The sequence below is a fragment of the Oncorhynchus tshawytscha genome, linkage group LG01, assembly GCF_018296145.1.
Source record: "Oncorhynchus tshawytscha isolate Ot180627B linkage group LG01, Otsh_v2.0, whole genome shotgun sequence".
Classification (NCBI taxonomy): Eukaryota; Metazoa; Chordata; class Actinopteri; order Salmoniformes; family Salmonidae; genus Oncorhynchus; species Oncorhynchus tshawytscha.
Window position 1 is genome coordinate 76,899,140 of NC_056429.1, and position 14,132 is coordinate 76,913,271.

At 40.4% G+C, this 14,132-nt stretch overlaps 1 protein-coding gene across 1 annotated transcript in view; it reads left to right on the top strand.

Annotated features, from left to right (window-relative positions):
- Positions 1-14,132, top strand: part of LOC112261014 (CUB and sushi domain-containing protein 1-like) — a 208,810-nt gene that overhangs the window by 33,921 nt on the left and 160,757 nt on the right. Inside the window, 6 exon segments of the mRNA XM_042328356.1 lie at positions 2,525-2,707; positions 3,332-3,658; positions 5,850-6,044; positions 9,559-9,697; positions 9,871-10,058; positions 11,457-11,645. Of these exon segments, the coding sequence (XP_042184290.1) occupies positions 2,525-2,707; positions 3,332-3,658; positions 5,850-6,044; positions 9,559-9,697; positions 9,871-10,058; positions 11,457-11,645 (1,221 nt within the window).

Here is a 14,132-nt window from a genome sequence, read left to right on the forward strand (position 1 = left end):
AATATGCATACGTTGATACTGTACTCTATATCATCGACTGCATCCTTATGTAATACATGTATCACTAGCCACTTTAACTATGCCACTTGGTATACATACTTATCTCATATGTATATACTGTACTCGATATCATCTACTGTATCTTGCCTATGCTGCTCTGTACCATCACTCATTCATATATCCTTATGTACATATTCTTTATCCCCTTACACTGTGTATGACAGTAGTTTTTTTTTTTTTGAATTGTTAGTTAGATTACTTGCTCGTTATTACTGCATTGTCGGAACTAGAAGCACAAGCATTTCGCTACACTCGCATTAACATCTGCTAACCATGTGTATGTGACAAATAAAATTTGATTTGATTTGATTTGCGCCACCCGGGAGGCAACACTGCAAATATTGACTCTTTGCATCAACTACATGTATTTGTCAATAAAAGCCTTTGACACTTATGAAATGCTTGTAATTATAATTCAGTATTCTATAGTAACATCTGACAACAATATCTAAAGACACTGAAGCAGCAAACTTTGTGGAAATTAATATTTGTGTCATTCTCAAAACTTTTGACCACGACTGTACAATTACCCCTTCAAACACAAGTCTCAACCCTTACTTTATATGGCCCCACTGACAGTTTGCACAATTGACAGCTCAACAAAATGCATAACCCTGCACAATGAGACCACTCAATGTCACACTAGTGCCTACTGCCAGGTACCATGTTTGACAGCAAAACCACTGAATATAAGTGGCGGGACGTATTCTTAGGGGGCCCGTACAGTAGGTGTCCATGTCTACTGTATATATAATCTGGGGCAGTATTCAGTCAGCCTTGTTCACCTGTAGTATGCATCATATAATTACATCTGTGTGAGAAATGCTGGCAACACCAAGTGATACCTACATTTGAGCTATTTGAAACATTCAGAACCCATAAGTAATTGCTTGTGTAAATTATCAAGCAACATGTATCAGTCAGAGGGAGAGAATCATGGTATAAAGACTGTCTATAAGATATACTAATAAAAAATATATTTTCTAAAGACTGTCTATAGATACCTACAAATCACTACATTGCCACATATAATGATGAACGTTAAGGATTAAATATTCAAATAATTGCGTAATACCATCAAACTCACTTTGCAAGTAGGTAAGCATTTTTTGGCAGAGGCTCCTAGTAAAATACTGTAGTTTACCCGTAACTTGTACTTGATTTCTTTCTTTAATTCCTTCCTGTAGCACATTCTATGTGCATATTTCTTATTTATTCTGTGACATGATTCAGATTTTCTGTCAAACAACAGGGTAAAGGCTCATTGTGAGAAAATATATTTTGAGGGATGTCTCACAAAGCGGCTGTATAAGAGGGAGCAAAATTGTGGTTTTGTTGTCATGCATTTCCAGATACATTACAATGCGAGAACAGAGCCAAGTAAACCCGTTGCTATCGAAAATGGAAACAATGAGCTTCATTCACTGAGTTTATTCGGTGGAACTGCAGTCTCTTTTGTATATATATATATATATATATATATATTTATTTTTATCATGCCGTATATATCCCAGAAAACAGTGAAACAGAGAGAGCATAAAGATAAATTACAAACATTTCTCTGTTATTTGTGGACATTGATATGATGCTTTGAGTTGTTTATGACATCTTTGAAATATTTGCATTAACTCTGAAACAGACCACTGTGTACCTCAATGGCACATATTTTGATGTTATCTCATGCTTACCATTTCTTCAATGCTTGTACTTTCACCCACAATATGCATGTAAATGGTAGACATGTCCTAGACAGCTGATTTGACTCCCAGCTCATCATAATTTAGGTTATTGGACAATAAATTCAGCGATGGACAGCCACTTGAGGCATTTTTACATATTCGTGTTTAAGAGCATGGTAAATCCTTAGTAAGACAGTTTACATCTCAATCACGGTTGCAATCGGGCTGATATGCCCTTAACCTGAATGTGGAGCCTACGCATAGATCCCTCAACTAATTGCTCTTGGCAGCTCCAAAGGTATTTAACCGGCACTTAACATCTCACAAAGGTTGTTGAATGTGCTGCTGGAATTAAACTCATCCCCTGTAGATTATTGCTCAGCTGGGCCAGTGGAGCGATAGCTACTGAGCTGACATGCTGGTTGTTAACACAAAAAATGAACTCTTCCAGAACGTCATTCATTTGTCACTGTCATTTTACTCCTGCTAGAAAATGCTGCCTCCACCTGAACTTGTAGAGGAAATAGACAACAGTTGGCATGCCAGTATATTGCTCTCGCTGTCTTGTTCTCTATTGGATTATATTGATGGTTCTAAAATGATTATACTTGCATAAGGAATGTTGTGTTAGAGGAAAGCTGTCATGTTATGTTTTCAGGATATGAAGATTGCTCAGTGGATATCAGTTTTAGGACATTCAACCCGGAGAGCAACTAACCAGATGTCCTTAGGAATTGAAACCATTGAATGAACTTGAACATGGTAACGCTTGCATATTTTTACAGAAATCGACAAAGGAGGGTGTGGGGATCCTGGCATCCCGGCCTACGGCAGAAGATCAGGGGAGAGGTTTTTACATGGCGACATGCTAACGTTCGAGTGTCAGGCGGCCTTTGAGTTGGTCGGCGAGAGAACAATATCTTGCCAGCAAAACAACCAGTGGTCTGGAAACAAACCCAGCTGCGTGTGTAAGATGCCATTTCAAAATGTATGACTTTAATTAACAACACTCTCATTTAGATTGATCCATCTGATACACCTACATACTCCCAACAGTCCAAAGGAATGTGGTATGACTATACACTCTGACACATGTAAAGCTGTCATCATTGCTTGGTCAACACTCCCTGCTGTCCATTCTGTTGCTATACCTATCATAGATCATTACTCCTTTCATTTAGACATTGCTAACGGAGCTTACTATTTACCGTTTCTAAACAGAGGTCTTAAGAGTTATTTTTTGTTTAAAGTAAGAGCTGCTGTTGCAGGTAAGCCTGTATTATTAGTTAGTAGATTTCAATATTTTCCGTTCACCCTCCCTCTGGCACGAAGGCTGACACCAGGGTTAAGCAGCTATACAGCCAAGGGCAGGCAGCTCTTGGTTGATAGCCTCTCTACTGTCATGACACTGGGTTATATTATTCCACCTGGTGCAGTGAATAGAATGAAGAATTCAAAGGAAAGCATGTATCCCACCCATTTCAAACAAAATGTCTTCAATGATGTCTTATAAAAGAGCTAATTTATCTCACTGTGTGCTGCATCAATGCATGATGGCAGATCTGTGTGTGTGCCCCTATCTATTTTTGCAGTTTCCTGCTTCTTCAATTTCACCACCCCATCAGGAATAATCCTCTCCCCCAACTACCCTGAGGAGTATGGGAACAACATGAACTGTGTATGGCTCATTATCGCAGAGCCAGGGAGCAGGATTCATCTAATTTTCAGCGACTTTGAGGTAGAGCCCCAGTTTGACTACCTAATTGTGAAAGACGATGGGATGTCGGAGCCCACCACGTTTGGCACATTCTCCGGGAAGGACGTACCCTCTCAGATAGCCAGCAATGGACACATCATGCGCCTGGAGTTCCAGACTGACCACTCCAACACTGGGAAAGGATTTAACATCACTTATACAAGTAAATGGCCCTCCCTTCTAACGATATTTGCGTTTTAGCTATATTTTGATGACCCATGGCCTTCACAATGTCTTCTGTTATGCAATTCAGAACTGCATGTAGCACAAATACTAAGTCAAGGGGTCTCTATAGTATCTATTCATATGTGTTCAATCAAATGCTAAGTCAGGTATACTCTTACAAGGGAAGTTACAAATCAGAATTATTTACAAAGCAAATAAAAAATGTAAATTCTGTCTTCAATTAAAGGATCCCTGTCTGAGAATGGAGACTCATTAGCTGGAAGTGGGTGGGTTCTATTTAAGAATTTGTATGGCCATACTATACATTTCCCTGTGTAGACTAATCTATCTTTTCCCTGTAATTAAAACCAGCCACATCCCATTTGAATTATTATTAATTATATTATATGTGATTAACTGGTCAAGATATTAGTCAAGAAGTAATGCATCCTCTTTCCTACTTACTTACCCATGAATTCAATGAAATTATTTCACACAGATGACATTATGGCAAATTTCCCCTTTTCTCTCAATACTACACCGTTTAAAGGGGCCTTGGGAATGTTTGTAATTTAAATAATTTACAATCCTAACATTTAATGCATATTTTAATGCAAATGTGTGTACCAGTTGGCCTCCAACATTTTGTATCTGTAAACACGAGATAAGAAAAACAATAATACTGCAAGGCAATTCCGAACCTTGAAGGTAAGCATGATCTATTTTCCCTTTTTTTGCTGATAATTTAGAGACATTATCATGAAACAGGAAACAGCAATGGTCGAGGTGTGTTCATGTCCTCTGCCTCGAAATAGACACACTCTGTAGCAGAAAAATATTGAACTGATCCAGCTGTACCCAGTGTTAATGGAATTATGCTTGTGCCACACTGAGCTGAAAATAGGTCTGAGTATTGCTGTCCTCAGTTCCTGTTTGCTATCTCTAGGACACATTCTCTTCTTGAACTCTCGGCCGGGGAGACTATGCAGAGACATGTCTCTCCTCCGCAGCTCCTGGATTTATTTGGTGGGAGAGTAACAGAGGCAGTCTGCAGTGGTTGGAAAGGTTATTAATGGAATGGAGGAGGATGTTGTTACCGTTCTTATCTCGCTTATGCATCTGCATCCAGGGGCATCATGCACCCCAAAAATCTGAGGGGTCACAAAGTATGTGAGGATGACTGGGGGGTGGTCCGGAGGGGGGCTATTCATTTTCAAACACCTGAAACAGCATTTTCCTACAATCTAGAGCCAGAATCATTATGCTTAATTATATGTAAAAAAAAAATTATAATAATAATTTAAAAAATTCTGCAAATTTAAGAATACCTCTTGAGCTGTCTGTATCCTGCTGACTGGTGGTTCTTTTTTAAAAGAAACTAAATATGCTTCTCTGCATCTCTGCTAAAATCTGGGTAAAATATAGAAAAGAATGTGAGTCTTATTCAGTACGTTAAGTTATTGCTTTCTCATTTAAAGTCTACCAACCTTGCCAGCAGGCAAGCCAGCTAAGATAGTTAGACAAGCTAGCTACTGTAACTAATTGATAGCCTGAAATGGCTTCTTGGTAGCTAGTTATGACATTGGGAGATTGGGAACCTATCTGGGCTAGCTAAAGACAACTTTAGGCTAGTAGTATTACCAACAAAAACTAGCATAATTTACAAACAATCTGATGGGGCACATGCCCCTGTGCCTCCCGTGGGCATGACACCTCTGCCTCCACCCCCTGGAATCTCCTGTCACGATTGAAGAGTGACTAAGACAGGGAGTTTCTTTTGGCGAGAGGTGTCAGCCATGTGATGGGAATGGCCTGTGGTGTGGTAACTCAATAGCTCTACAGAACTGGTGTTACCGTGTTAGGAGGAGAGGGACATGTCTTCCAATCTGGCATGGGAAGTGACTATCAGAGAGCAGGCGTGTATTGACAATGAGACAGGGAAATGGACGTGTTGCCTTCATGGCATCAGTCTTTGCCACTGTGCTGTGTTCATGTTGTTGCCTGATTAGCATCTATTCTCAATTACTAAATAATTAACAAGGTTCTCATCGTGTTCTCTGGGATAAGACACACAAGTTAAATGTGGCACCGAATCCAGTTTGATATCTTCTTATTGATTAAAAAACAATAGTACAGAAAACACTGAAATCACTGAAAAACACTGAAACCAGTTTTATTTTCCTCTCTAGCGTTTGGTCAGAATGAATGCCACGACCCCGGCATCCCTGTCAATGGCCAGCGGAATGGGGAGCACTTCTTGTTGGGGAGCTCCGTGCTCTTCACATGTGATGAAGGCTTCATCAAAACCCATGGGTCTGAGTCCATAACCTGCATCATTCAGGATGGAAATGTAGTGTGGAATGCAGCAGTTCCTCGGTGTGAAGGTACTGTGTAATGTTGCACGATAATCCTATAAGTACAGTGCCTTGCGAAAGTATTCGGCCCCCTTGAACTTTGCGACCTTTTGCCACATTTCAGGCTTCAAACATAAAGATATAAAACTGTATTTTTTTGTGAAGAATCAACAACAAGTGGGACACAATCATGAAGTGGAACGACATTTATTGGATATTTCAAACTTTTTTAACAAATCAAAAACTGAAAAATTGGGCGTGCAAAATTATTCATCCCCCTTAAGTTAATACTTTGTAGCGCCACCTTTTGCTGCGATTACAGCTGTAAGTCGCTTGGGGTATGTCTCTATCAGTTTTGCACATCGAGAGACTGAAATTTTTTCCCATTCCTCCTTACAAAACAGCTCGAGCTCAGTGAGGTTGGATGGAGAGCATTTGTGAACAGCAGTTATCAGTTCTTTCCACAGATTCTCGATTGGATTCAGGTCTGGACTTTGACTTGGCCATTCTAACACCTGGATATGTTTATTTTTGAACCATTCCATTGTAGATTTTGCTTTATGTTTTGGATCATTGTCTTGTTGGAAGACAAATATCCGTCCCAGTCTCAGGTCTTTTGCAGACTCCATCAGGTTTTCTTCCAGAATGGTCCTGTATTTGGCTCCATCCATCTTCCCATCAATTTTAACCATCTTCCCTGTCCCTGATGAAGAAAAGCAGGCCCAAACCATGATGCTGCCACCACCATGTTTGACAGTGGGGATGGTGTGTTCAGGGTGATGAGCTGTGTTGCTTTTACACCAAACATAACATTTTGCATTGTTGCCAAAAAGTTCAATTTTGGTTTCATCTGACCAGAGCACCTTCTTCCACATGTTTGGTGTGTCTCCCAGGTGGCTTGTGGCAAACTTTAAACGACACTTTTTATGGATATCTTTAAGAAATGGCTTTCTTCTTGTCACTCTTCCATAAAGGCCAGATTTGTGCAATATACGACTGATTGTTGTCCTATGGACAGAGTCTCCCACCTCAGCTGTAGATCTCTGCAGTTCATCCAGAGTGATCATGGGCCTCTTGGCTGCATCTCTGATCAGTCTTCTCCTTGTATGAGCTGAAAGTTTAGAGGGACGGCCAGGTCTTGGTAGATTTGCAGTGGTCTGATACTCCTCCCATTTCAATATTATCGCTTGCACAGTGCTCCTTGGGATGTTTAAAGCTTGGGAAATCTTTTTGTATCCAAATCCGGCTTTAAACTTCTTCACAACAGTATCTCGGACCTGCCTGGTGTGTTCCTTGTTCTTCATGATGCTCTCTGCGCTTTTAACGGACCTCTGAGACTATCACAGTGCAGGTGCATTTATACGGAGACTTGATTACACACAGGTGGACTGTATTTATCATCATTAGTCATTTAGGACAACATTGGATCATTCAGAGATCCTCACTGAACTTCTGGAGAGAGTTTGCTGCACTGAAAGTAAAGGGGCTGAATAATTTTGCACGCCCAATTTTTCAGTTTTTGATTTGTTAAAAAAGTTTGAAATATCCAATAAATGTCGTTCCACTTCGTGATTGTGTCCCACTTGTTGTTGATTCTTCACAAAAAAATACAGTTTTATATCTTTATGTTTGAAGCCTGAAATGTGGCAAAAGGTCGCAAAGTTCAAGGGGGCCGAATACTTTCGCAAGGCACTGTATCCAGTGAAATCTGCCAATGTCATCCTGATTCTCTTGGGTTGGAGTGGGTGGGCACTGGGCATATCATTGTTGTCATTTGGTGAAAAATTATAGAGCCACTAAAAGTATGCTACAATTCTACAAGTAGTAAAGTATACCCAGTAATTAATAATCTCAAGCACCATACTGGAGTCTACAGTCATGGCCAAAAGTTTCGAGAATGACACAAATATACATACATATACAAGTCTGCTGCCTCAGTTTGTATGATGGCAATTTGCATATACTCCAGAATGTTTTGAAGAGTGATCAGATGAATTGCAAATAATTGCAAAGTCCCTCTTTGCCATGAAAATGAACTGAATCCCCCAAAAACATTTCCACTGCATTTCAGCCCTGCCACAAAAGGACCAGCTGACATCATGGCAGGGATTCTCTTGTTAACTCAGGTGTTACCTCAGGTGTTGACGAGGACATGGCTGGAGATCACTCTGTTATGCTGATTGAGTTCGAAAAACAGACTGGAAGCTTCAAAAGGAGGGTGGTGCTTGGAATCATTGTTCTTCCTCTGTCAACCATGGTTACCTTCAAGGAAACATGTGCCGTCATCATTGTTTGCACAAAAAGGGCTTCACAGGCAAGGATATTGCTGCCAGTAAGATTGCACCTAAATCAACTATTTATCGGATCATCAAGAACATCAAGGAGAGAGGTTCAATTGTTGTGAAGAAGGCTTCAGGGCGCCCAAGAAACTCCAGCAAGTGCCAGGACCGTCTCCTAATGTTGATTCAGCTGCGGGATCGGTGCAACACCAGTACAGAGCTTACTCAGGAATGGTAGCAGGCAGGTGTGAGTGCATCTGCATGCACAGTGAGGCGAAGACTTTTGGAGGATGGCCTGGTGTCAAGAAGGGCAGCAAAGAGGCCACTTCTCTTCAGGAAAACCATCAGGGACAGACTGATATTCTGCTAAAGGTACAGGGATCGGACTGCTGAGGACTGGGGTAAAGTCATTTTCTCTGATGAATCCCCATTACGATTGTTTGGGGCATCCGGAAAAAAGCTTGTTCGGAGAAGACAAGGTGAGCGCTACCATCAGTCCTGTGTCATGTCAACAGTAAAGCATCCTGAGACCATTCATGTGTGGGGTTGCTTCTCAGCCAAGGGAGTGGGCTCACTCACCATTTTGCCTAAGAACACCACCATGCAGCCACCAACAGCCATGAATAAAGAATGGTACCACACATCCTCCGAGAGGAACTTCTCTCAACCATCCAGGAACAGTTTGGTAATGAACAATGCCTTTTCCAGCATGATGGAGCACCTTGCCATAAAGCAAAAGTGATAACTAAGTGGCTCGGAGAACAAAACATCGATATTTTAGGTCCATGGCCAGGAAACTCCCAAGACCTTAATCCCATTGAGAACTTGTGGTCAATCCTCAAGAGGCGGGTGGACAAACAAAAACCCACAAATTCTGACAAACTTTGATTATGCAATAATGGGCTGCCATCAGTCAGGATGTGGCCCAGAAGTTAATTGACAGCATACCAGGGCGGATTGCAGAGGTCTTGAAAAAGAAGGGTCAACACTGCAAATATTGACTCTTTGAATCAACTTCATGTAATTGTCAATAAAAGCCTTTGACACTTATGAAATGCTTGTAATTATCCTTCAGTATTCCATAGTAACATCTGACAAAAATATCTAAAGACACTGAAGCAGCAAACTTTGTGGAAATTAATATTTGTCATTCTCAAAACTTTTGACCATGACTGTATACTGTTACATTTTGGATACTGTTGCATATAGACTTGAAAGCTCTCTATGTCAGAATCTTGCCACTAAGATTATACTTTCCCCTCTAGCACCTTGTGGGGGACATTTAACAGCTCCAACCGGAGTACTGCTATCCCCTGGCTGGCCGGGATACTACAAAGATTCTTTGAACTGTGAATGGGTTATTGAAGCCAGCAAAGATCACGCCATCAAGATATCCTTTGACAGGTTTTCCTACTTTGTTTAGAATTGATCTTGTCCTTGATGCAGCTATTTCAATTTCACACAATAATTCAGTTTGAGATAATCTGCCATGATTTTCTTACATAAAATTGCCTGGATGGAATAGTAGCTTCTAATTTACTTCCATTTCCCCTCCTTTTTTGTCTGTTTTCATGTAGATTCCAGACCGAGGTTAATTATGACACACTGGAGATTCGGGATGGCCCCTCCAACTCCTCTCCTTTAATCGGAGAGTATCATGGCACTCAGGCGCCCCATTTTCTCATTAGCACCAGTAATTACATGTACCTGCTATTCACCACGGACAACAGTCGCTCCAGCGTGGGCTTCCAGATCCGCTACGACAGTGAGTTCTACGGTTTTCAATTTGAAATGTGTCCACAGGGCTACCTTTGAAAAGCCGGGGACGTTGTGTTTGCAATCCACAAAATGTTTAATGGCTACAACTGGTGGTGCAATATCGCTTTCATGTGTGTGCTGCTGATGTCAATATTGACTCAGCTCGTGTGGTGGGTGTTGTGATCACAAGAAGTGTAAATCTAATTTCACAGCTTTTACACCATTTCAATATTACTGAAGTGGTGTAGGAGCTGTGAAATTAGATTTACACTTATATTTGATAGCTTGTCATCACTATTGTTGTTGCCTGAACAGGACTGTGATTTAAATGCCAAATAATTGGTTATTACGAAGGCCAACCTCATGAGATTTAGCTCATGAGATATAACGTTATTACATCACCAATGATAGCACTAGGCTGTCATCTGCAATAAGATGATTTAGTAATCTATCAACAATTCAATAGTGTTGTAAAATAGCTAGTCAAATTCTTCCTCCAAATACTATGATACAGTGCACTCAAAGTATTCAGACCCCTTGACTCTTTCCACATTTTGTTACATTACAACCTTATTCTAAAATGGATTAAACTGTTTTCCCCCCTCATCAATCTACACACAATCTGTCAAAATGACAAAGCAAAAACAGGTTTTTAGATTTCTTTGCAAATAAACAATGTACATCTGAAATAATAAATGTACATTCTTGGGTATGACGCTGCAAGCTTTGCACACCTGTATTTGGGCAGTTTCTCACATTCATTTCTGCAGATCCTCTCAAGCTCTGTCAGGTTGGAAGGGGAGCTTGAGAGGATTTGCAGAAAAGAATGGGAGAAAATATCGAAAAACCTGTTTTCGCTTTGTCATTATGGGGTATTGTGTGTAGATTGATTAGGACATTGTTTTTATTAAATCCAATTTAGAATAAGGCTGTAATGTAAAAAAATGTTCAAAAAGTCAAGGGGTTTGAATACTTTCTGAATTTATTCAAGCTTCTATACTATATACTCACAAAAAATGTATGTCATAAATGTTCCCCATATTAACCTAACCACAATTACTGTAGCACAATACTGGCTGTCATTTTAAGTAAGCAGGGATGAGACATGACTACCAAATCCAGACAGATGGCTGAAAATTGTTAATGACATCTATTGTGCTTTATAAACACTTCATGTATGCTATTTGGAAAACCTCATTAATAAAATACACATTTGATTATTATTACAATATTTTCTATGAGGACAACCCTCCATCAAGGGATGAAATGAAAAGAGAGGGAAAAGGAGAGAGAACTCCTTGTGGCTCCCTCTCATGATTTATATAGTAAAGAGCGAATATGACACCATTCTCTATTAAGTTTAGGGCCTGAAATTGGAATGAAATAGTTATTTCTATCCCTAAAGGTGTTATGATGGAAACAGATTCCTGCTTAGATCCTGGGATCCCGGTCAATGGAAAGCGGCATGGGAACAATTTCGCCATTGGCTCCAGGGTGACATTCAGCTGTGATCAAGGCTACACGCTGAGCGATGAGGAACCCATCGTGTGTGAGAGGAACCATCAGTGGAATCACGCACTGCCCAGCTGTGATGGTAGTGTACCCCATCTAGCCTTGTCCAACCCTTCCTTCCTCTCCTTTTTCCTGTTCGTGTCAGGTACACTTACAGTACATGCACCCAGCTATCACCACTTCTCCTCACACTCCCCATCACATTCACAGAGAGAGATGTGGGAGACACAACTCCCTGCTAGCGAATCTCTCTCTTATCTGGGGGAAAGGGTAAGCCTCTTGACTCCCCTCGGGGGCTGAGTTCATTAATTCTTGATGAGAGGAGAGGTGACTGGAATATACACACTAAGATAACTTTGGGTGTCAGACAACAGAGAGTCAGAGAGGCAGTAGACAGGGTGGAGGTTCTGCAGAAAGACATTATTCCAACTGTTTATCTCATTTGTTTCTCGCTACTCGGGATGAAAATAAACCTGTACAGCATATTTTTCCAGTAAGTCAAGCGTTTGACCGTACGCCCAATATCATCCTCCAGACAACTAGCTTATCAGTTGTATTTTCATTCTAGCCAAGTCTGATACAGAATGTGTTCTCTTCTGAACTTGACCTTCATGATCGACAGTGGTGGCATTTCCACATCCCATTCAGATATATGAAATGTTTTCTTCCGTTGTATCTGCCTATTTGTCCCTCTTACTTACTCTATCATTTCACAAGGCTGTAGGCATATGCAATAGACAGGTCCTGTTCTAGACAAAGCTGCTATCTGGTTTTTAAATTGGATTTATCACCCATTCATTTCAGGAAGAGATAGAATGTTTTATATTAGAAGGAGTATTATGGCACAATACTTTTTGGAAATGGTGAAAAATAATGAACAATCACAAAGCATAACATTGATCATCCATCATTGTGTTTTTCTTGTAGTATAATTTTTAGAACCCTCATTCTTAGAAGTGCAGCAGAAATGAGTGGAACGAACTGCAAAAATCTCTGAAGCTGGAGACTCATATCTCTCTCACTAGCTTTAAGCACCCGCTGTCAGAGCAGCTCACAGATCACTGCACCTGTACATAGCCCATCTGTAAACACCCATCTATCTACCTACCTCATCCCCATACAGTATTTATTTATTTATCTTGCTCCTTTGCACCCCAGTATCTCTACTTGCACATTCATCTTCTGCACAGCTAACATTCCAGTGTTTAAATTGCTATATTGTAATTACTTCGCCACCATGGCCTATTTATTGCCTTAACTCCCTTATCTTACCTCATTTGCACTCACTGTACAGACTTTTTTTTTCTTTTGTTCTGCTGTATTGTTGACTATGTTTTGTTTATTCCATGTGTAACTCTGTGTTGTTGTATGTGTCAAATTGCTATGCTTTATCTTGGCCAGGTTGCAGTTGCAAATGAGAACTTGTTCTCAACTAGCCTACCTGGTTAAATAAAGGTGAAAATAAAAAATGAAAAGGCACTCTTCACATCCTGTGGAAATGTTCCACTAGTCCTGCATCCTAAGCACCTGTCTCCTCTCGCCCACTGCTGTGTTTATGGTGCAAGCAGGACTTAAGCTCTTAAGAGCGGGGCCATCTTTAGGATCCATTTCATTGTGGCAAAGACGATACTGAAGATATGGATTGTTTACACCCACAATTTGTCTTATCCATGTCTTATCATAAACATACAGTGCTGCCTTTGTGGCCCGCTTTGTGATATCTATACCAGAAGTAATTTGTAATGATTTCCAAGGATTCCTCACTTTGGGGGAAGGTACACCTTGTTTTTCACAACAAAAATATCTCCCCCTCTTCTTTCAAACGGGATGACTCAGACCTCAGTAAATGTGTAGACGCATGCTGGGATACCATGCAATTATGATATTTTTATTTGTCTCACACTCAAAAGAACTATCCTCGCTGATTAACTTTCAGTGGTAGCCTTGGGCGTGTATGATAACACGCGCGACATGAACCCCATTTAATCACTAGCATCTCTATAGCCTACGGAATCGGGTATAATTGCAAGTGCCAACTCCATACATTTGTTCATGGGAACCTGTGCTATCTTGGGAACGCCGGCTTCCTTTTTCAGCTATTTTCAAACCATTTAACAGATCCTCACACCAATTATAAACACTGAGTGACTTCATCCTCATAGGCTAGAGGTTCTGGACCTCTGTTTGTCTATTCACATATACATTCATGTTATAGATTCCATGCTTCAAAAACATGGTAAGTACAATTAGTGTAAAATTTACATAGGAACCAAAGATTAGCATATTCCTTTAACTTGTTCTTCCTTTTTTATTTATCTCGTAATTAAGTCAGTGATAAGTTGTTGTTTGGACGACTGCCTGACTTTCTCCACTGACAGAGTCTATCCTGTCAGAATTCTGCCTCGGTTATTAAGTTAGCTTTTGATCTTCCCAGACAGACTCACTATCAGCGTACAGTATCCCATGTCTTCATCTTACTCAGCTTTAGTTGGGTAAACTCTGAGGCTTTTAATCTAGAAACATGTGTCTACGTCTGTGTTTCACACTGGCATTAGGTTTGTCTCTACAA